Below are 25,117 nucleotides of genomic sequence, written 5' to 3' on the forward strand. Positions count from 1 at the left end.
GTTGTCTGAATTCAGTCAGCTATTATTCAGCAAACAGAAGTCACTATTCACAGGCTAAAGGATAATATTCTGCTAGTCTATAGGCCACAACAAGTGAAAATATCAGCAGAAAGGACATATATCTTTACTGTAAAATTGATTACCTGTTCTTAATAGAGCTGGGAATACATTGAAGGCACAGTACACATATCCTGTATAGCAGGTAGCATGTCATGCAGATTGCTGTGGAAACACGTTGTTTGCATGGAAATTCTTACAAAGTCCAAGGGATCACTTGCAAAAATCAACAACAGTTAAATCCTCACATCTCAACAGCTGAATTAAGCATGAATCCCCCAATACAACCTTTTGATGTCACAGAAAGGATGCACACCTGTAAAAGGGAGAGAAACACAGGCCACTAAGGAGATTTACTTTTGTTTGAGGCCCCCAATTACCAGGAAAAAGTTCTGATATCTTGTGACTAGCCAAGCAAAATGTGGTATTTTGGGCTAAGAAAGGTGGTGGAAGGCTGATGGTTGTTGACTTAGACAAGTACTAAATATAAGGCAAATAGTTACTGTTTGATTAATAAAGCAAGAGCTCAGGCCCTGAAATAAAACCGAGCTGTCACATGCTCATTTTGTGGAGAAAAACTGAGTCAATTATAGCTTCAGGGGGCTGGGGGGCTCAGTGAGGAGTAAGACACCAGGACAGACAGACCCAGAGGGCTGTCTGGCAATGAACCCACAGAGGCAGCTCGGATTTGATGGTCAGCAGGAGGGTGAGTTGGCATGATGTTTCTTTTCACAAGCAGTATGTGAAAAAGGTTAGTACTGAGCACTGTTTTAATAGAGGGAGAGCTAGCAGGTGTGGATTTGACATTTCTAAGTATAAAGCTGGGAAGAGGAGCTTTCTTTGGGACAGCCAGTGGGAATTTCAGGCAGTGAGAGCTTAAACATTTCACAAGCCCATCGGGCAAATATTTGAAAGAAAAATGACACAATAAAAATGGCATTTTATAGCCTCAGCTAATGAGCAGGCTTCAGTACCTACTGCTCTAACATAATTGAAAAGCAGAACATTACTTAACCTATTTCTCATCAAAGTAGGTGTTTTATCCTCAAGTTTAATCTCTCTCCCTCACTTTTTCCACTTGTGATCAGACAAGAGTATTTCCCCCTTTGCAAGGCTGCTGAATTCTGTCTTCTGTAAAAAGCAGGACTATTGAATGGAATAACTCTGGGATTTACTTCTGTTCCTTGTTTTGATGGGTAAATAGCAAGTCCCAGTGACTTTACTGTCTCTTCTGTGTTAATATAAAACACACACACTGCTTTTATAAGAACTATCAAAAGTTTTTTTAAAAATATTTTTCCTACCAGTTTTGCAATAGTCCTATTTAGAATGTAAATAGATAAATAGCAGAATAGACAAGCTAAAGGAGACAAAATGCAAGGCATCAGTCTGATGAAATATGGTTGTTACAGCTTGACAAGGACTAAGGTGCTGTTCATCCCAAATCTCTCAAATCCATGAGTTGTGGATGCTCAATCTATGCATTTAATTAATCCTAAACATATCTCCTGAATCAAATTTGATCAAGTTTTTCAAAGCTCTCAAGATTTCTCTATCACTCTGATAATACAAAGTAGAATAGCAACTGCTGCTCACTTGCAATAAAGGGGAGGCAAAAAACACTATTGAGAAAAAGAACCTTGAGGCAGAAATCCTGAAAATTAAGAAAGCTTCATTAGAGAACCAGACCCTACCTCTTCAATTATGACTGTTCTAGAACCACTAGAACCCTGCTCATCCCTTCCTTAGCCTATTTCTTGAAGGAAATGTCCAACCAAACCAGAAAACCTACTCTTAATGTTCCAATCATTGACAGGGGTGGAAAAAAATTAGAGAAAATACTATTCTATTTCTTCTTGATAAAAACCCTTTCATTTCTTCCCTCAGATAGATATGAAAAAGGGGAGAAATCTGATTCTGCAGGGCACCCTTACAGTCCTGACTAAATAATAGACTCAAAGGTTCTATAGCAAAAGGACAAGAAGGATAAAGTTGGACATTATTTTTCTCCCTTTATGCTGACTCACCTGCTCTGCCATGGAGAGGAAGTGAGATTGTTTCACTCTAAAGTGGGTGAGTAGTTTCTGTACTTGGGAATGAAGCATCACAAAGAACTTGGTGCATATCAAACTTGTAATCCCAGTACTCTGTATGAGAGGCCCTGCTCACCACACCCATTGCTGGAGCACAGCCACACCACAGAGATAACAATGAAGAAGAGTGTGTCCCCAAGATCAAGAATCAGGGCAGGCAAACAGAGCACAGTGAACATTATTACAGGCTACAGGACTCAGAGCCTGAGTGCTGCAAAGCCTGACACTGACTAATCAAGTCCTACAGATCATGAGGACTTATCTAATATCAAATCTGACAGGCAGTTATTGAGGAGGTGCATCCTAACATCTCTGTCTGCCTTTGGCTGGCACATAGGCCAGTGAGAGAAATCTCCCACTCAGTGGCCTGCAGCATCCTGGGTTTCCTTCAGAGGCTTCCTGACCAAATCCTGGCCAGCTAATGAACACTGAAGACCTGAGGGTGCCCAAGTGATGGTGCTCTAGGCATGTTCTGAGAAAGCCAAACCTGTTTTCTCACTCAGAATGGCTCAACCAGCTGACACAGGAGAAACTGTACTTGTGCTGCACTTTACAAGGAAAGCCATTCCTTCAGTGTCTAAGGAAAAATGGCACTCCTGTAAATACACCTTGTTATTCTGGAGAGCTGGTTTTGGTGATTAGTGCTCAAAGAACCCAACCATTTCAGTGAGCTAGTGCATTCCAGAAAGCACAGTGCCCCAAAGAACCCATTCCTACAAAAAACAAGAGCAAGAGGAGGAAACACAGTCATATCTGCAGAAATTAAGCAAAAGGAATTTTCTTAAGTGTTGTGCAGAAAGTCTGTGGCCAAGACTTTGAAACCTGTCAGTCCAACAGCTAAGACACAAGATGCTGCTTCCTTTGCAAGCCCAGTCCTGACAAACCTTTGGCTTGATTTTGAGTCTTTCATTTCACTTCACTTTCACTGCTAAAAGTAGTATTGATCTCCCAGGAGGAAGAAAATATTTCTTTGCCTCTCTGAGGTGCCATGGCAATTAAGATGGGTATAACTTTTTAGGAAGCTACAGAAATGGAAGGCACTTAGAAGTTCAAAGCAATATTATTATATAGCTCAGAAAATGACACAATATGCTGACAGAAATTATGCAGTATACTGCTTAATAAACTTACAGCCAGCATAATAAAAATTCTGTCAGTAATAAACTCCTTTCCCAGTTGACTGCAGTCTTGTGCTGCTAGAAATTATCACCTCCTTGCAGGTCCTATAGCATTCCACCTTCATACTCACTAAAATGGCACCCCAATGGCATTGGCAGCCATATTATTTATTATCTACAGTAATGAAAAATACAAATAATTGACCTTGGAATTCTTTGGCTTACTGCTAAATTGACCCATTAAAAAAGTAATAATATTTTATGCACACTTAGGTGAATGTGTTTCCATCTAAGTGAGTATGCCATCAAGATGTGGATCTGCCTGTATTTAATATCTTGGAAGTAACCTTTATTCCCTTTTACGTTTCTCTTCCTTGCTGCCCCAGATGTAACTTACACTATGTCTTATTGCAGAATCACCTGGGCAATCTATTCTTGTGTCCCTGCCTGGCCTATAAAGTAACCAACACACAACAGAAGGCTTAAAAACATTATCAAAGAACAATAAAACATAAGCTGATATTTATTTTACTTTTAGCACAATGCAAGCTTTTCCTATTATTTTAAAAATAGTCATAAATTATGTATTTGTGTACATGGGTGATTTGGGAGAAAAAACATGTTGCCCCACATGCCAGTGGCCAGTAATATCCATGAGACAATTTTGAAAGGCCTCTGATTTACTTCCTGTTACTCACAAATGATCTGGACATTGATTATCTGATCAAAAGCATCATCTTGTCCACTCGACTGTCAGCACTTTCTAAATGGAGAACAACACAATCTGAGAGTAATTTGTAAACAACAGAGCGAAAGCTGTTCACGTAAACAGATCAATGGGCAAATGCATAAAGAGAATGGGGCCTCCTGACAGATTACTCATAAAAACAAGTTATTAGAATTCATTAAATAAGCATTACCAGTTTACCAGCTTTAACTATCACACCACAGCAGATGATGGATTTCAGAAGACACGGCCCAGTGGTCTGAGCAGAGTGTATTTGAAGTATTTGAATGCCCCTGAACCAGTGGTTTCAATCCAGGCATAAGGCATAACATTTTGTCCCTTTATGGATGATAAGCCACATATTGGGTGTTTACTGAATGTAGATAAGACTTAGAAAGCAGTCTCTCCTGCTGGGATAATAACAATCACATATTAGCTTTACATTAAAGGAAAAGAATTAATCAACAGTGTCCTTGGCCAATCTTCTCAAGTCCAGCACGAGCATGCTATGCGTGACTCACAGCTTTCTGCTCATTGCAAAGCTGCTTATTTTACACATACCACACACTTCTATTTCTATGTAGTCCCTTGCATTGTAACACTGCTCTGAAAGCTTAGTGCAGACCACAGAAGATACAGGTTCTGACTTTCCAGTAGTAACATCACTAATGGAGACAGTTTGCTATTGCCATCCAAATCAAAACATAAGCCATAAACCAAATTCCACTGAATTCTAAAATATATCCCACAGTCAAAACAAGGGACACCCAGAAATTATGGGCTGGGGTGCAGTGGATTTCTGCCACCACAGTTGGAGTCTCTGTAGTCTCTACAAATAACTTCTATTTCAAAGGCTGTTGGTGCTGTGTGATTTTCAGAGAGACTACAGCAGGGTATGATAGTAGAGTGCTTATCACATCCATGGGTGGGGCATCCAGATTTAGGAGAAAGCTGCTGTCTGCACCATTAGATTCATATTCAGTGGGGCAAGCAGTGCTGACCCTATCTGTAAGTACCAAAGCTGAGTGCCAGAGTATGCCTGGCCAAACTGTGTAAGTGGGGTCTGCAATTCATCACAGGTACCAACTGTGCAGCCAGAAAGATGCTATCACCAATGCTAGAGCCATAAATCTTTACCTGAATCCTACAAAAAGGTTTAAGCATCATCCTGATGAGATCCTTCATTTTTGCCTTTGCTATGAGAGAGCACTCATGACTTGAAACTGATTCAGAGAGAAATTATTGTGTGAAATGCACAGATTCTAAGACCAGCCTGGTTCCTTCTTGCACTAAAATTTGCTTATGAATCCTTTAAAAAAGCACGCGCACACACCCACCCACCACACACACACACAAAAAGAGAGAGAGAGAACTGAGCAAGTCATTTGGCAACAGATGTAATGAAGAGACAAGTGTTTTTCCAACCAGTAGGGTCTCAAGAACAATACTGATGCATTGTAGTGTGGGAAACATCTAAATTTTTTTGATATATGTACAGTGCTGTTACGTCATGTGTGATGACCAAATGCCACAAGGCCTTCTCAGAAATGTAGCATAGACCTAACAAACTCATAAATAATACAACATTTCTTTGACATTTATTGACTTCCCAGGGGCTCATGGAATATGAAAGACTATAGTTTTAAGCAGTGTTGCCCTGTGTAGTTGAAAGGCAAAAGATGGAAGGACTTTGTCTGCATGTAGTCTGAGATGCAGAGAGAATATGAGAAGCTGAAAGTGGAAGAGAAGAGCCTACTGAGCTTGTTCTGAAGCCAGAGATAACATGGCTTTAGATCTCTGACATAGAGAGCAGAGAGCCCATAAGTTAAACCTCATGTGTCAGTGTAAGCTAGGGTTGATATTTAATATTCATATCCCATAAAACAAGAATTTAAGGTTGACCACAATTCATGATGCCTTCTCATGTCAGAGTGACAGATTTCTCCTTTGTCCAGTCTATTAAGATATGGATACTGCCATAACCATTCAGTGCAGAACCAGGAAAAAGAACTGCTAGACATCCCTCCCCAGGCCCTCATCCACATCAGACAGGGGTAAATGGAAACATATTTTGCTATTATTCAGTTATTTAGTCTTTCTACAAGATGTTTCTTCCAACTGTGGCTTATAAGGTACTCAGTTAGGAAAAGAAGGAATGTACTGAGGAGGATTCTGTGAAGCAAAACTGTCTTTATTGGTGATAGCTGATCCAATATTGTGCTATTGGCTTTAAATGTATTGTTGCTGTAAGCAACACACTGAATTGCAAAACTATAACTGCAAATAGTTTATATGTCTGTTTATGTACACAAGAGCAACAAAGCAGAATGCAAAGATGTTGGAATAGCTCACTCTAATTCAGCTATCATGTTTGCAGAGCTTGATTTACTGTTTTTAATAGGATGTCTTCTCTATGCTGGAGCTGTCTTAAGCATCATTAAAATACTAAAATTTGTTGCCAGCTAAGAACATACATATGTTTTTACAACAGCTCATCTCAAATATCATAACTCATCTGACAACAATTGTAAACTAGCATAAGATGAGGCTGAGTCCTGAGTCAAGCCTCATGCATCCCCCTAAAATAGCAATCAGCCTCAACATTATGGAAAAACAGACTGTCAGTTTAATTTCCAGGACTAAAGCACGGAGAACAAGGGTCCAGATTCAGACCCATCAACTCGCCTGCCAGGCTGTGTGTTGCTCTGGTGTGAGTTCTTTTTTCCTCTATCCAAAAAATCCTGCTCTGCTCTGGAATGGTAATATGTACTTTTAAAAATGGTATTATGAAGGGCTGCCCATGTTTACCATGAAATACTCATGGTAAGTCATGCCTGAAGCCACTTGTTTTGGTGCTTTTGGTTGAACCTAAGACAGGGAGATGTGCCAGATGCACCCAATGGGTTCAACAAAGAACCACACTGAAAGAAGTTCCTCTTTTTGAGTTCTTATGCTCCTCAAGTATAAGAAAATCTGGGAAAGTTGTTAGACCTTTTATCTCACTTTTGCACATTTTTTTTATGGGCTAGTGAGGCTTCTCAGTCTGAATTCTTCACCAAGTGATTGTAAGGACAGATCACACAAATGAAGCCTAACCAGAAATCATGGAAGTGATCTGCAGAAGGGCTCACTACCCTCAGCTCCTGCTGAAGGTCACCCCTGTCTTTACTCCCCCGAGTTAGCTCCATTCCCTCACTTAAAACATCCTACACTAGCAGAGGGCTCTCCTCAGCCAGCTACACCCAGGAGCCCTGCCTCACTCCCTTGCTGCAGGGGCTGACACAAGCCCTGCTCTTGGCGTGTTGTTTTCCACATTAGAGCCCTCAGAAGCCCGTGCTCTGCTGAGTGTTGTGTACAGCTCTCTGAGGCACTGGCACCTGTTCTCTCACTAGAACTCCTCCTCACTGCTCTGTGCTCTGCCCTACAGCACAGGGCAGCCCGAGCACCCGCCAGCACTGTGCCCAAAGAGCTGGATTTGCATTCCCGGGGGGAACCCAGCAACAGCAGCTCGCACCAGCAACTGGCAACAACAGATTTACAGCAGCATCTTCCTTCTCTCTCAGGAGCTAAAGGCTCTGTCTTGAAAAATTCACCCACTAAATAATGCAGAAGGAGCTTTTGAAAATTACTCAAACCATTGCTAACAGGCTGCCAAGTTGCATGCCTGCACTGGTTATACAAAGCACAGTCATCCTGGTGCTAGCCTGCTGAGACAGGGCCCTTTTACTCACCTGCTCCAAGATACTTGCAAATAGCCACTGTCCTCAACAGGCCACACCATATCTTGGGATCTCTCTTTCAGTTTCTTTCACATCCTTCACTTACCCAAGCATGTTTTTGGTAAGGCAATTTGCCTTCATAGCACTGTGGGTGAAAGGGAAAAGCTGTCAAAGTTCAGTAACCACATTTCTTTCTCACTTTTGCACAAGAGACTAAAGTTATAGCAAAGAAAAGCAAAATGAAAAACTGAGATGTTCCTGAAGATCTCTTTTCTGTCAGAGCAAACAAGGGAAAGAGCCACAATCCAGAAGCACAGAGCACCTAAAGGCCTGTAAAAATCATCAGCACTCAGAGGAATTTCATAAAGAAAACAGACAAAAAATACACAGACAGTATTAAGACTATAAACCAATAATCAAAATTTATATAATTTTGAAAGAAAGACATTACCTCTCATTAGACAGAGGGGCATGATACTCCCACAGAAAACTCTTCTCCCACAGAAACCTGCATGAAATACTGGCCTTAGGAGCCACATAAGACAAACAAGCACAAGTTCCTTGCCTTGTCCATTCTCCCCACCCCACAAATGATAGATCTACCCTTTGAAGATGCAAACTTCATGGATGCCTTACAAAAAAGTAGGACTAAAGAACAGTCCTCACTTCAGTTTCACGCATCCTCTAGGTATTGCAATAATATCTGTCAAAATCAGAAACATTTCTCACTTTGTTTTAAAGAAGACAAGGCACAGCGATACTTTTTCCTGTCAGGATCTTGTATCTTTTTTTTAATTTACACAAAAAGCTTCTGCTTCCTAGTCCCTGCATGGATTCAGGTAGGCTCTTTTTAGGATAAAGCAAAAGAAAACCAGGGAGCCCATAATTAAGGATTTCCTAGAGTAAAGTGTTGTTGGCAAGGCTGAGCTGAGATAGCCCATACTGATGTGCAGAATTGTGCTGCCTGACCGTGGGGGTCTGTGAGGGACAGGGAAGGACATCACCTCAGAAAGCCTGGGGCTTAATCCAGAGTGAAAGCAAATAGCTGGCTATTAACTTACAGCACATAAAGCTTTTGAAAACCTGGCATGAGGGAGTGAATTGCTTTCCCGGTAATCACTGCTCATTTACCTCTCCCATATTTCAGATTATGATGTTCTGAGACACTTGGTAATGGACAAACACATCCTCCTTTTCTGCTTTCACACTGTTGACCTCTTTCTTTTCATAAGCTTCTTGATCACCCCAAAGTCAGCCAGTTCTAATTTCAGATGTGATCTTTGTGTCCCCCCCTTCACATATTCACAGGGCTGCTGCCTTTCCTCGTCTGCAGACCCCTTTGAGCAAAGATCTTCCTTGCCCAAGTCTAAGCTGGATGACAATTCCTCTCACTACAAATATGCTGCTTCATTCTCAGTGTCTCCATCCCTTGCAGCTGCCCAAACTATCAATTTCATATTTTAAAACTTCAGAAGAAAACATGAGCCCCACACCTCAGAAAACCTCAGACTGCTGGGAAATAACCCTTTTGCAGCTGTACGCTGTAAAAAGCTCCTGCACAGCATTCTCCTTTGCTCCAGTCTGGGGTTTCAGCCTGTGATCCCACCTGTGCAGGAGCACAGCTCTGCCAGCCAGTCTGAGCACACACAGCTGCACACAGCTCACAGAGACCTGCTGGCAGTGGGGCTGTGGCATGTTGGAAGCTTTTAGGATACAGGCTGCAGCAGTGAAGAGCAAACTCATTGTACTCTAAAAATAATCACTGCAGATCCTTTCTTAGCTTGAACACGAGTTAAAAATTACCAAGACTCACACAAAAGCTGTGCCACTGGCAGAAACTAGAAATTGGCCTTGTCTTCATTCAATGTTTTTGATCCAGACAAACCACTGTAGGTAGTAGATGCTTTACAAAGGGTTTGGGTGTTTATAGGTTAATCTGCCTTAAGGAGATGCAAAATTATTTAAGGAGGAATTAGTATTCCTTGTAAGGGAAGCCTTGAGTTTTGTGCACAGAAGGCTGCTCATAGTCTCAACCTTATCTTTCTTCTCAAGTAAAGCTGCCTTCATTCCTTGTTTTTCATGGCTCAGGGAAGCTGGCCCCGAAGCCAGCACGACAGCTATTTTCTTAGCCGTGCTTCCACTGCCATCTAGTGCCTAGCACGGACTGCAAGGGCCTCTTTTGCTGTACGAACTTGTCACAAAAGATAAAAAAGTCCTAAGGTTCATGTCAAGCCTCAATTTTTCACTCGGAAACCAATCTTTGTGATACCACTATAGATTTTTTTTTCTTCTGAGAACAGATCAGACTTGCTGTAATGAGGTTGGGTTTTTTTGCAGCCTGAAGTATGAGCTACCCCTCCTGACTGTCTGGGCTGAGTGGTTATTTCAAATACCGTGTCAGTCACACTCAGTGAACTGGAATAGCATTGCTGTTTATCTGGTTTTGGTTAGGACTGAGAGACTTTTCACTTTGGGTCTCCAGAGAAGTAGCTATAGTCACACAGTCATGTCAGCAGTGCTCATTAGCTCCAGGAAAACAACTGAGGAAAGGTGACTGCAGATAGAAAAGGGGACTTGGTCTTGTTTTTCTCTCATACCATTCTGCTCTTTTGCTGGGTACAACTTACATAAATTTTTTTTCAGTTAAAAAAAAAAAGAGAGAGCCTGGACATGAGAGCATATTATGGACTCAGGCTTTTACAAATGCAATAACACTCCTTCTACTTTTTTAAGTCATGTTACATACACAGGGACTGATCCAACTCTGAGAAGACACTATGTAAGCTTTACATCATTCCACTATGTGTTTCTACATTGAACAAAGCCATTTCCAGCCTATCCTACTCATCTCCATTTTACTGGCTCCACTAGAAAGGCAACTCTGTGAAGTTCCATTGCCTTTTCCAGATCTCCTTGCAGACAGTGGGCAGCTGAAAATGACGTTATGTTTCACCTCACTGACTCCAGCACTCTTTCCTGGATTTTTCTACTGTGAGGCTGTCGGACTGTGAACCCACAGGATTCCAATGTACACAGAATCAATGGAGTCTTTTCCAAAACGTTGTGAAAAGACCCCCACTCATAGTGTGTCTATCATTAGAGGCAGAGCATTATCCCTCTTCTATGCAACATAAAGAATAAAAAAAGGCAGCATGATCAGTGGCAGATTCAAATGAAAATAAAGTCATCCCTTCTAGCCCCCCACCACCTCTAAGGCAGAGCTGTGGTACACCCACAGTGACTTTTTCTCAGGACAGTCATTTCCTCACAATTTCAACAGGAGATGACACTGAGCTTTTAATCAATATTGTCCCATTAATCCATTAAGTCTTTGTAGGAAGGAAGATAAAGCAGCAGCCCTGTTTCAGGTCTACCAAGTAATGGTGCTCAGTGCCATGGTGTCCTTGTGTGTTTCCTCATGAGGAAACTGAGGCGTGTGAAGTGAATCCAGGAACAAAATTAGGATGTACTCCAGGCCTCCATCTGACACTCATTTAAAGCTCTGGTAACTGTAGTGAATTTAAAAGTTATTTAAAAATCCAGGAATATACACAGTGCTCCATAATCACTTAGAACCAGACGAGTACATTTTGAAAACTCAGTACGTGTTAATATGCAAATTCATTATATTCTGATTTCAGAGCACCATCCCAACAGAGAGAAACTTAAACAGAGTCTCTAGAGCATCAGAATAATGCAGCATGCAACACACATTTCTCTTATTTGCAGTAGAGGACACTGGTAATGTTTGCATGGTGCTGAGGTCCTTGCAGATTAAAGTAGGATGTGGCCCACCATCTTTTGAAGTGGTAGAAATGGGGAGAAAAAGACATTTCAGTTACAAAATGCAAGGCTAAAAGATCAAAGGACAGAAAACACAACCACACTTAGAATCAGCATATTATTGTAGAGGAAACTAACTACTTTTTCAAAGAAACTGCCTTCTGAAATGACTTAGAACAGATTACTAACCCCAGCAGAAGCCTTCAAAGGCATCTGAGAATGCAGTATATGCTCATCAGGGAGGTTGCTGAACACAGAATTACTGTAATCAGGTTTTGATGTAATAAAAGCAACCAAGCACCCTTTTTGCATCAGGCTTCTTGAATAAAAAAAATAAAAAAAAAAAAAATTAAAAACAACAAAGAAACATGGTTCAAAGGAAAAGAAAGAAAGAAAATCCTCCAGACTATTATATTTCAGTGGCTGATTGTACAATAAAAGTGATCAAAAGCCTGCCTGACTTCCAGGAGGTTGAGTTCCACACAGAAGGTTCAGGAGATTAGCATCTATCATTCCCAAGTCACCATGTCACACACAAGAAAAACACCTACCTTCAACCACTGAGGATGTTACCCAGGCAGCCACCCTATATGGCACTGGAGAGGGTGGAAGAAAGGAAAAATACAGGTAAGGTGGCTTGTATCTTGGTGGCTAAAACACCACAAGGAATTTTAGGTGCCTACATGGCCCTTCTGATGCCTCCTTGTAGAGCTTGTATAGATAACTTTATTTATAAAAATCAAGTGAAGTGATGATATTCAGATTCAGCACAAGAATAATATAATTAGCTGCAATGCAGAGGTAAAAAGATTCAATTGTTCAAGAGATGAAGATTGTTGCATTTTCATGTGGCTAAGTATTTGTTTGAGAAGGGTGACAGATATCTCTTAAGTACTCACAGTTTTAAATTGCAAACAGGAAAGGAGAATTAAATCAATGTATGTACTGAATATTTTTACATATGAGGAGGCTGGAATTTTTGTTGTGAAGATCTACTAGAACTAATTTTTAAAAAAAAAAATACTATTATATTTGAAATGAGTCTCCCACATGAAGTAACACCATAAGAGAAACTCCCATTGGCTTGGGAAAGTGAGTGTTCACATTTGATATATCTGATATATGAAAGCATTTATCTAATCAAAGTATTTTGCCCCTCAAGGTAGAATCACAGGTGTTTCATGAAGGACTCAATCCTTCCCACAAGTAAATACTAGAGCTCAATAAATACAAGATTCATTCTGCAGTATCAACCTTGCATTTATCATAAATTGGGAAGAAAAATTGAGTGATCTCCCTGCATCCTTTACACAGATCATAAACAAAAGCAATAATGCCATTTCTTTCAAAATCCATAGAATAGCAACCTACAAAAGAGAAGTGGAAGCTCTCTCACCTTTTGGAATAAGCACTCCACTAAGGCAGACCCTAAAAAATGTGTCGTCTATCTAGCAAGGAGATGAGCTGCATGATCAACAGGGTATTCTCAGCCTCCTCCTTCTGGTACAGGCTTGCCCTGCTGCACTGAGCATGTTTCATACAATTCAGGAAAACTATTTAGGAGAAAGTACCAGCTGAGCTACAAGAAAAAAAGAATTTAGCTGAACCATTAAACAGCAATCTTAGACTGAACAGGAAATAGGCAGCTTATGCCAGAGACGTTGTGCATCCCAGTGAAGCTTTATGGATCTCTGCACCGAGCCATTTGTGTGCACCTCTGTGCAGCACAAAACCTGCCTGATCTCTTGCCAGTAAACACTACTATTTATTGCTCCCACTACAAGAGCAATCACATCAGAAGGGAATATGGACATCCTTAACAGGATTTGCATTGCCAGCTGCTCTTTTCAATGACTCTGTTAAAACTATATAATCAAGCTAAGAGACTACAGTCACTCCTGTGTGATCTCAAATTGGCCAATGTACACAAAACCCCAAAAGCTTGGAAGGGGGATGGCAGTAACACAGTAATATTTGCCCCTTCCATAAAGTTCTACTGCTATGCTCACAGGGAAGGAATCTTCTGTAACCAGGAGCAGGACTGGTTCACACATCAGTCATGTGCCTTTCAGCTGCATGACCTGTTCTTATGTTTTCTAACCTTTTCTGATTCTACTGTTTTTGGGAAACAGCAATGCCTATAATTAGCTAAACAGCATTTTCTTTTTAGCAACAATGAAGTCTTGTATTCTCTACAGGTATTGTAACTGAATCATTGTCCATGGAAAACAGTAAGGAAGATGGCTGTATTTTCCAGCAGACACTGAACAAAGGAAGCCAAATCCAGATTGTTCCTTAGCTTTTCCCTGTACTATTTGGGAACACGTGCAGTTTAAGGGTTTTTTTGTTGGTGATGCTGTTTTGGGTTTTTAATAGTCATTTTGGCAATACCTCCTCTGTTACAGACCATGAAGGATTCCCAGACCATGGCTGCATAACATTAGAATAATATTACACACTAGGTTCAGTTTCCTCTTACATACCCTCAAGTTAACTTTGTACAGAGCCACCTTCTACTACAGTACTGTCTTTGAAATGCATCTGTGAACACAGTAAAACCAAAAATTACTCTTTTCCTGCACTAAGTGAAGTCAAACTCAGTCAGGTATACTTGATACCAACAGAAAAGGCATTTAAAAATTAAAAAGTCAACACTCCAACAAATGCTTTTAGGATACTTTAATCTCTGCTTTCCAGAGACATGTCTAGGTTTAGCCTGGAGTACACAAAAGTAAGAGTCAGGTTTAATGCAATCATTGCAAAGTTACCAGGAGCCCCTGACAAAACTGATGCTGGGTTGTGTGTCTGTTTCTAACCTTATTCAAACATAATTCCTTGAGGGGAAAAACACAGTTTCACAGTTGTTTGTCTTAGCCACTATGAAAACCTCAGAGAAGTATCTTGGCACACAGCAAAAGCTTGGCAACACTGCTGCAGCACACATTTTCCTCTACTCAATTACTAGTGGGTGTTTTGGGCTTTTTTTAGAACACAAGTTCTAGAAACACAACCCTTATTGTTTCAGCAACACTTGAGCATAAATGGAAGGAGCACAGCAAGAGGAATTTGCTCATGCTGACTTTTTAATGCACACTACTCTCAGAATTTTAAAAAAAGCTACCTGATGATTCCACTACCAACCTAGGAAGTCTTCAAAACTAGAGGGTTTTTACAACCTGCCTGTCTGCCACTCCTGTGGCAGGAATGTAGTATTTACAAAGGATTTTAAAACAAACAAAAACAAACAAACAAACTAAATCACAAAATGAACAAAAAGACCAAAACATCAAAGAGAGGGTAATAAAGTCTCCAAGCACTGTCCTTTGGCCATACTGCTGAAATCATCAGTTTTCATCCCAAAAAAAGACATAATTATGATGGTTAATTTCATAACACCCACTCCCCTCCAGAAAATGGACTCTGGATAGAAACTTCAAATAAACCAATGAAAATTTAATAAGTGAAAACAAACAACGTGCTGCTACAGTTTAGTAAAATTGATTCTGTAAGGCAAAAGCACGCCACTACCACTCCAAATCATATCTGGAAGTAGAAATTTATTTTTGCTACAGAGACACAAGGAGGCAGCTGCAAAAGGAGCCTAAAGTGTCTCCTGTAATTTTAAAGCAAAGGAGTCCTAGTGTTTTGCAGGAGCTTGAAAATCCCAAGAACTGCTCCTATCTAACCTCAAAGGTGGGGTGGCAGAGAAGGGACAGAACTGATTTTGATGCAGTGTTTGTGTAGGTGGTAGCACACACCTGGCTAGTGGAAGGCAATAACTCCAAGGTAAGCCATATCTCCTGGCAATATGGACTGGAAAACATAAATACCTTTATGCAATTTCTCCGTTCTTTGTAAAATCAAACCCTAAAGTTTAGCTCAAAAATATAAAAATAGTGTGTTTGAAGATAGATTTAGCAGGATATTCAAAATAAAGAAGCCTTTAAACCATAGAAGTGCCTCCTTATAACACTGTCAGTTTCCTAACTTAGAAACTGACTTTCAGCTAAATCTCACAAGACCTTAGTACCCAGCAGCTTTGCATCATTGGTTTGCAAACACAATTTAATTCCCTTCATTAAATTAAAAAATAAAAAAAATCCAAACCAAAAAACCAGAAAGAAGCAAAATATATATTGAGTGCTGTAAGAAAATCATTTTGTCAATAGCATAAGTCCTAATGCATATGGATTTTGAGATATTTTTAATGAGGACTGGTTTGCTATATTCTTCCCATCCAATTAAGTTAATGCCAAGCACATTTATCAGAAATTACAATGGAAAAATTATCAGCTTTCTTGCTGGAGAAAACCAAGACCATTTTACAGAAGCATTCTGTACAAATAAAGCATTTTTTAAGTGTTTTATTTGTCCATTTGGAATGATTAGCATTTATAATCAACAACATAAATCCACCCCTCAGTGAAAAACCTGACAGCTTGTTATTGCCAAACATATTACAGTCTAGTGAAGGGTGAAGAATTACAGACATATAAAGATGAATAACATTATGTCACTATTAAATCACTTACTCTGTTCATAACACTTTAATCCTCAAACATTGTAAATTAAGATTAGGAAAAAAAAAAAATCAACATTTCCAGTGATAAAATACATTGTGTCTAGTACACAATACAACAATATAGTTTATTACATTAGTGCATTAGAAGGTTAAAAAAATGGACAGCTCCTTTGGAATAACTGCATCATTACTGATCCTTCTCTGCTTGCAGCCACAGAAGCTACCAGGAAGTCTCCAAGAAGCATCCAACTAGGAAAATCCATCACAGCTGAAATAAATTTATTCTGAGATTATTATACTCATATTACTTGAATATGAGGATCTAAAATTAGATTCCTTCGCATGTGGAGTGACCAGTGACATTCCTTAGGAAATTAATGAACAGATCTGGATCCATACTTGAAAATGACATGTGCAAGGATTGACTGACATAGATTTGCCTTTCATTTTTCACCCACTTAAGTAAACAGTTACTTAACATTTGGAAGCCTTCTACTAGAGTTTTAAAGTTTAGTGGTTTAAACCCTTTTTCAAGGTTACTGGCATGTATGAAATTTCCAAGTATGAATAAACAGTATCAATTAACAGCTAAAAGACACAACATTTCTACTTACTAGAGACAGAATTTTAAGAAGTCTTCTCCAAAAATGAAAATGGAAGATCAACTTTATAAAATTTTTCCAGGAATGATCTGTATAACATTCACTTTACATTAGATGACAACTTCAGAGACTGAAGTTAACAACTACTGGAATCAGGGGATCAGAAGAAAATCTCTATAAATCAAAGTACACTGCAAATCTTTTTCTCCAGATGCTGCCTGCTACAAATGGCCTCATACAGCTACTAGAGCCCTATCAAGTATGTGGAATGACTTGCTTGTCAATTAAACAGGATGTGAATACAAAAAGTAGATGGACACAGGAGGCACATTTCATTATGGGAATAGACATCATTCAAACTGACCAGCAACAAACAAGAAAAACTCTGGAGCCAATTGAACTGCAAACGTATGTGAGGAAAAACCCATTCAGTACCTCATATTCTCAGTTAATTGCCTTTTTAATAACACAGTAACTTGGAGAAAAAAAAAAAAAAATGAAACAACGGCTAAACAGAATCCCTCCATTCCCAAGGATCTGAATTATCCTCTGAACTTCACTCCATGATAGGTAGGAAAAGTTCAAAACCAGACACTCTTGAGTCATTACCACTGCTTGGCACACTAAACAATTCCCTCTGTGTCCACCTATTGTCACTTACCTTATGATCAGATTGCAAACTCTTAAAGGCAAAGACTGGTTTTTTTGGGTTTTTTTTTAATTTCTTTTATACCAGGAAGTGATAGTATCCATATCTCCTCTGTGCCACAGTAATATAATAAACTAAGTATCATTGTTAGGCTTTAATTATTTTCTACTCAAAGCTCAAAATCCATCGAGAGAGAGAGGTTTGCCCAAGTTTCTAGGAACAAAAGGCCAGTTTCCACATGTGGAGTGACATGAAAATATCCACTATGCAATGTTTCTAGTCTTTGCACTATGAAAAAAAACCCAAAATATTATCAACAAACTGTAAGGTATTTTTTTCATGCATTTCAACCCTTTCAGTGGAAAGAGGTAGATTAGAAATAAGTCACATCCTGCACTCCCTGATCCTTAATAAGGCACATTTCCATTCCACTGAAAATAGGACATATTTTAGGGCTGGCAACAAAAGTTGAAAGAAGTAATCAAATGCACTTGGAGTACTGTAATGTCTAGTCACAGACTAGCAAAAAAACAGACAAAACATCTTTTTTTTTACTATAGGAAATCTAGGTACTTTATCCAAATGAAATTTGAGAACAACAGACCTACAAAAGTATGGGGGCCCACTGGCTCATAAGGCTTACTGGCATTTAATTCTTTCTTTCACAGTGAAAGCAATGGACATAATAGTGGAAGTGTTAAAAAATGCAGCTTAAGATGCATCTGTCTTCTGTTAACTTCAAAAGTTATCTTAGAAGTGAGCTGGTAAGTTAAGATGTTGTTATTGAAAGATATTTAAATCCAAGAATTTGTTTTCATGACTACCTTGAACTAATATTTATCCCCAAAAACTGAAGGGCAAAATCCCACAGCAATAGGGGACAAAGCTACAATCATGTTGATATCTACTCGAGTAAACCTTTTAACAAATAACACGGACTGCATCCAGACTCTTTGCCAAGAGATCAATCACAGTTTAGCACTCAGCTTTCCTCCAAGTTTGACTTGGCCCTTATTCAAAGTAACATGAGAACCAGGATCTCCAAATGCCAAAGCCACCTCAGTAAGCTTCAACATGGAAGTTGTCAAACTGTGCAAACTCGAACGAGCGAGTTCCGAGAGCAGCCCAGCCGTTGCCCGGTTTAGAAATGGTGACATTCTCCCAGAGTGGATAACCATTTAACAGTCCCGAGGCAGAGTTGCCCTGCCAAAAAAAAGGAAAATGTTAGCTTTGTAAAATCCAGGGTCTGTGTAGACACTGAGCCTGCTCACATGGGAGACAAGACAAAGCAGAAGGATGTCAAGTCGACTTTCAACTCCATTTCACTATTTGACATACTGAGATGCATCTAAACATTGCATAGAATCCTCTGGTGTCTCAGCTCTGTGTAATAGATCTAATCCCTTTACAGTGAATACATTAAAGGCTTCTCTTCCTCTACTCACAGCTTTGCTAACTCAGTGTAGAACCTGAAGGGTAAACTGGTTTTCCACTTCCTTGTATCAGACTCTTTCAAAACAGTCCAACTTTAAGGTGATATGATATACTTGGCACTGATTCTGCAGAATTAGGCAGAAGTCAAAAGTAAAGAAATATGTAATTTAGTCATTAGACCAAAAGAAAGAGGAGACAGCAGAGCTTTCAAGTATCACTCAAGCCACTTCAACACATAGAAATTAAAAGCAGCTTCAAGAAAAAATACTATTTATCTTTTGTGTGTTCCACTAAACAGTATTTATAAAAAAGTACTTCAGTCTGCTTGTATTTCTTAATCTGAAAGGCAATTACAGACACAGGTTAAAGCAAAGAATGTCTTTTAAAGAGTCAGTGTGAGAATTATTTGAAGATGGCTCTGTACTTCGATCATTACATCATTACTTCAAAGGCATACTAGGTACAAAATAACACTGCAGATGAAGTTTGAAGCAGTAATTTTAAAATTACCAACTGCTTTGAGTTTTAAGTGATTACTTTTCATCCTCAGTAACGCAGTATCTTGGTCCATTTTACAGGTGGCAAGCACTGTCATAAATGCAGGTGTACTAAACCCAAAACTAAATGACATCTATTTCAGTGAATGTCTTAGGTGCAAGTGTCCCTTGTCTCCAAATGCGACAGTATAAGATACAAAACCCTGCTTCTAATAGTCAGTGGCATTTTAGCATGAGTGACTGAGTGCATAATTTAAGAGTTACCTTCAGTAGTAAATTTCCTCAGCTAGGATTGAAGCTTCCCCACATTTCAAGCCAGTTGCAGTTGCAAATGTTATGTTAGACAAAGGGACTAGACATTCAGAAGAGGAGCTTAAAGCCTTTTAGGTACTTGCACCAACATCACACCCATCAAAGCACACAGGGATATTTAAAGCACAGTTTGGTGCTACTTTCCTCCCCAAGTCACTATGATCAAAAAGCATGGAGCAGAAAGGAAGGAAAAAAATGTGGACAGGCTTCTCATTAACTGCAGCCCATTTATACAGCAGCACAATGTCTGTGCTCTTCCACCACAGCAGAGAAGGAACTGAGCTTATCTGAGTTTCCCAGTCCTTTACTAGCTCCACATACAAGGCCTTAGCCTGCAAGAGGAACAGGTGTGAGACAGATTTGTAACACAGGATACCTTAGTATTTTACTGATTGTATTAAGAACAAGAACCCAGGCCATTATCTTTCTGTCAGATTAAATAAGGGACTTGCCTCTCTATCTCCAACTTTCAATTCAGCTTTCCAGTTATTATCTTCTACACATTCTCAAGATCTCTTTTAAAATATATGCAGCAGAACTCAATATGGTATTTTAATATTGGTTTAATGTAACAGATATTGCTTATGTTTTTGATTGGGTAAAGTAATGCAAGTACACCATCAATAGAATAGCACAATTTTGTCTACACCATTTAAGACTGTAAGTTTCATAACTGGTTTTCTGCTTTTTGCCTCTGTCCTTACCTGAATGTTGAGAGTAAGTGTGTGCCATGCATTATCCCGGACACCAGCAAGTCCTTTCATTAATATTTCTTGTCCAGCTGAAAAACATGCTTAAGTTAGCAAAGTGTTACTTCAGCCCTTTGCTGAAACTGATAAATACCAAGCCAGCAAAAGGATTATAATATCTATTTTTCGGAAGTGTTCAGGACTGACATTGTACCAATTTCAGTTTCAGCACAGAAGGTTTAATATGCAAACCTGGACTCTGCATTATCAGTACATTCTCCTGTTTTGCCAAAATTGTTTTCTCACTGAAATCCTCAATGCTCTTGGCAATTTGGCATGAGATGACGATTCCCTCTATGGAGAGTACAGGTACACAGACAGTAGCTATCACTCTTCTGTATCTTCTGTAGATCTTCTTGTTTATGTATTGTTTGCAAATATTTTAAATCACAGGGTTTGAGTTGCCACACTATCATGTTGCTTAGTTTTACCCAAAATTTAAGCTAAGCAAAAATGGGGTGTGAATGACACCTGGAGGGAAGACAAAGACTTGAAAAAAATCAAGTGCTACAAGTCTTCATTTATTCAGTAGACAGTTTTTGCTGCAAGATAATTTAACATTCAGGCTCCCTTCTAGAAAAATTAAAAGATGACTGAAAATAACTATACAGAAAAAATTATCATATTGTATAACAAGAGTCTCAGTCTGAAATAATGGTGTGGTTGATCAAAATCCACTCATTTAATCTAGGAAAAATTATTTCTGACAGCCTAAGTAACTAATCAGGTAATGTTGCTAGGTCTTATTACAAATAAAAAATTAAGTCAATCCTAAACATAAATATGTATTTCCATATAGCTGAAACTTAAGTTTTTATGTAATTACACATTGAAGAATTTCCCTAGGCAGCACTAGTATGTTAGGAGAAGCTATGGAAAACCTTCCTTATTCTACCTGTCCATGGTAAAAGTGGAAAGGAACACAAAGACACAAAAAATACATCTTACCAGATATACTGTAGATTTAGAAGCTGCATTTGACTCATCAAAAACTATTGAAAATTTTAATTTATACTCATGAAGTGATAGGAAATGCATTTAAACAACAAAATATGCCACTGTTTCAAAGCAAATTGAAAAGTACTTTTATCTACTGATGAAGTATTATTGTACACTCTTCCATGTGCCTGTCAAGTGTTCTACAGATGAACACACGACTGTTAGCATCACAAATAGAACATGTGCTCACTCTACTGAGCTACACCAACAGAAGGATGCATAATTTGAAGAAACAGGAGGCCACTTATGATCATCACTTAAGCCAGATGTAAGTACAGTGACTTGAACTGCTCTCTAAGAAAAGCCATTTCATGTCAATCAGGACTTTTTTTATGTGCAGTTTAAGAATACAGATCAATTTTTTCTGTAATTAATACAGTATCAGAGTATTTATGAAAAGCAAAATAGTTCATATTTGCTAGTGTAAAACAGACTTTGTCAATGGAAAAACAAAAACTCCAGAAAGCTGGGCCTGAGAAATGAGGCAACCAGTAGCTTTCAGATGCTTTACTCACATATAAGAAGTGGCTATCACTAGTAATGACAAATGAACTATAAAATCTGAATGCTACCCATTTTTATCAAAGTTATCAAAATGACATTTCCATATTCAATCATCCACTTTTGCAAAGAGCTGCTTACCTAGGTCACCAGTGACTCTGTAGCTGCCATCTGCAAAAACCCAGAAGAAAACCCCTTTGGTACGTCGCACATATATCCCACCATTGTCAACTCTTCCTGCAATGAACACGCCTCCATCTCGAGGCTTTTCTATGTAGATGTCACAAGTGACTGTCATGTTTACCCTGTAAGAGAAGTTTAGTGTTTTAACAAGGAAGGAATCCATCTTTTTGAGTAGGCAGTATTAGAAATCATTTGATTTCCTGAGATTATACTGCAGCTCAACAGTAAAGCATTGTGTTATGCATGCAATGAGAGCTATAAAGAAGAATAAAGCAAAGTAATAACACAACCATCAAATAGCACCTAGAAAATTTACACAATTTTCTCCTCCCTAGAGTTGCACTACAAGGCTTTTAAACACAAAAATTCCTTCTCTCTATTAATGGATCTACATCCTACATCTGAAAGCACTTGTAATACAGATACACTCACAAGGTCACTTAATAAATAAGTTATTTATTTATAAAATAATTATTTACAGTATGTGAAAAGGCTCTCTGTGACAGCAGTTCAGCTGACAAATGAATTAGATAATATCTATTCTATCAACTTTTCTTCTCACCTATAACATATTATATTAGTAAGAACCTGAGTTTTCATTCTAATGTAATGCTCTTGATTTTTGAATATACAGTCCTTACACAAACAAGATTACTTTCCTGCCTCCCCATTTATCAAAAAAGAGACTTCCCCACATTTTCCATAAGCCATTATAAAGAGGCTCAAAGCAATGCAGAAATATTTACATGGGAATGCTTTCAGAATATTCCTAGGTTCAATAAAACCATGAGAGAAAAACACTAACATCCAGGATAAGAGAGCAAAAAGCTTTCACATGCACCAGTTTAAAATCCAAACTAAAACCAACTAAACAATCCTGAAATTGAATCATGATAAACTGCCATTGACAACTGAAATAAAGTATCATCCCACAGCAAAGTTTAATTCAAGATTGGCTCAGAATTTCAATAGCAGGTGCTCACTGTTGAAAATATCTGCCAGGGAAAAGTTGAGTCTTAAACTGAGGATGAAGCAAACAAACTTCAGGCCTGAAATGAAGGACTAGCATTATGAAGAGTTACAGACCAGTAAAACCTGAATAATCAACTGAATATTCAGGAAGCAGCCTTGGTTTTGAAAGCAAGACAAAGACTCAGAAAGAAATGGAACCAAAATAAAATAATATAAAGTTTTTAGGAATCTCAGTACAGTAATTTAAGAATTTGTCCTATGTAGCTGTTATAGGAATCACTGAATATGATTTACTCAATGAGGGAAAATTGATTATAGGGGGAATATGAGATTTTTGCTAACAGAGGGTTAGCAAAAGGAAACATCAGACAACTGAAGAACAACTTCCAAGTACAACAGGGTGTTATTCTTCCAGGCTTTGGATCAAAGTGATTCAATCACACCTCCAGGCCTGAAATTAGAAGTGTGAAGTATGTTCCAAAAAAGCATTTGCCAGATCAATGATCTAATTAAAGAGAAAAAACAGCATGGCTATTTTAAAGAATGTATCAAAAGATTTTAGGTTAGGCTTCTAAGCAGAAGAGAGTTTTAAGCATAAAGTGTATTATTACTATTAAAAGTATAATTAGTTAACAGGCTCTTTCCCAAATGCTTATTGATTTTAAATAAACATTATTCTAAAATATGCTGCTTGATTCTGAATTACCATCATTGTAGCTCCTAGCAATTTTTTAGCCCCTAGAAAGAACTGCAATTGTAACCATACTTTTATCAAAACAGTAAACCTCAGTTACTTTCACCCAAAAATAAAAATGGTTGTAGCATTGTAGCAAGTAACATTGGCATTAAATCCACACAATTCTACAAATGGTCAGAAGATGGCAGTCTGTAACAAATACAACTGAATTATAAATGAAATAGTCTGAGACTTATGAGACTGATCAAACTGCTAACAAATAATTCAAAATTACATAATGCAAAATTAATCCTTTACTTGGTCCAATTTAAGAAATAAGACTCAGAGCACACATTGGTGCTTCTAGTATGCCAACTCAGATCCATTAGTGTAAAAAATTAGCTTAAACAAATATGCCCAGCAGGACATAAGTGAAAAAAGACACATTTTAAGACAGTGCAGCATTAGGCTAAACAACCAAGAAATGTGGTGGACTCCCCATCCTTTAAGAGTCATTTAGACAGACACAGTTGACCTTCGGCCCTGAGAAGGGCTCAATGACTTTTAGAAGTGCCTGAATCATCATTCCTACATGTCTACAGAGAATCTGAAGGCAAAATCAAAAGCCCTCTGTCCAAGAGAAATGAGGCTTGAGACAGATTAACTGATCAGTACTCGCACTGGTGAGGACATTTCCCCAAATGCCACTACAAAATAGTATTTACATACCACTTAAAATTTCCTATGACACTGATGGTCTGGTCTGCATCAGAAACCCAAGTGATGGGCCGCTGAACCACCACCTGGCGGAGTGTGAACACATGATCTCCTGGGTCAGAAGCATTTACAAAGTATTCAAATACACCTGTCTGATCTGCAAAATTTGGGGCTTCACTGAAAGGTGGATTACCTGTTCAGAAAATAAAATACACATCAACTCTAAAACATTATTTTTTTTCTTCGGTGTATTTGTTTTCAGAAATTTCCCCTGAAAATTTTCTCCAGATTTTTGACTTACTATATCAATGTAGTCCCCAAAATGGAAGTTTTGAAGCAGACACCGGTTTTGCAAACACACGAACATCAGGTAAGACATTAAATTAAATACATCTCATTGCAAATGTAAGGTGTACAATCATACAGGTGTAAGTTGTTGGAAAAACAGGTATAAATAAACAAAAACAAAACAGATTTTCAGGCCACCTCATGTAGAGGATACAAATAACATAACTTACTGCCTTCCTACCTTACAATTATATCTGTGTGTGAATTAAGTTTTTAGATAAAAGAATTCAGGCTTACGTATATTGAAATCGTCTCTGTAATTTGAAGGAAAGGGTTGCGGAGGAGGCGGCTCTGGGAATTCACATTTCCATCCTGTCTTGAGTGTGGTTAAAGTGTAGACTTCATCCACATTTAGATCTAAAGAAAATCTTCCTCTCCATACCTGGAATTGAAGAAAGTTCAAGCTGCAAAAGTTAACAACTAAATGACAAAATACCCAAGTTCCTGAAGCAAAGAAGA

The 25,117-nt window shown here is 38.6% G+C and overlaps 1 protein-coding gene across 2 annotated transcripts in view; it reads right to left on the reverse strand.

The window, feature by feature from the left end:
* Positions 1 to 15,845: 15,845 nt before the first annotated feature.
* Positions 15,846 to 25,117, reverse strand: part of GALC (galactosylceramidase) — a 30,988-nt gene continuing 21,716 nt past the window's right edge. For both annotated transcript variants that reach the window (XM_079308338.1, XM_079308339.1), the window contains exons 13-17: positions 24,896 to 25,040; positions 24,323 to 24,503; positions 21,904 to 22,067; positions 20,218 to 20,294; positions 15,846 to 18,473 (exon numbers count right to left, since the gene is read on the reverse strand). In XM_079308338.1, coding sequence (XP_079164464.1) covers positions 18,330 to 18,473; positions 20,218 to 20,294; positions 21,904 to 22,067; positions 24,323 to 24,503; positions 24,896 to 25,040 — 711 coding nt within the window. In that variant the 3' untranslated portion in view covers positions 15,846 to 18,329. The remainder of the gene's footprint in view (positions 18,474 to 20,217; positions 20,295 to 21,903; positions 22,068 to 24,322; positions 24,504 to 24,895; positions 25,041 to 25,117) is intronic.

The sequence above is a fragment of the Erithacus rubecula genome (genome assembly GCF_903797595.1).
Source record: "Erithacus rubecula genome assembly, chromosome: 6".
Classification (NCBI taxonomy): Eukaryota; Metazoa; Chordata; class Aves; order Passeriformes; family Muscicapidae; genus Erithacus; species Erithacus rubecula.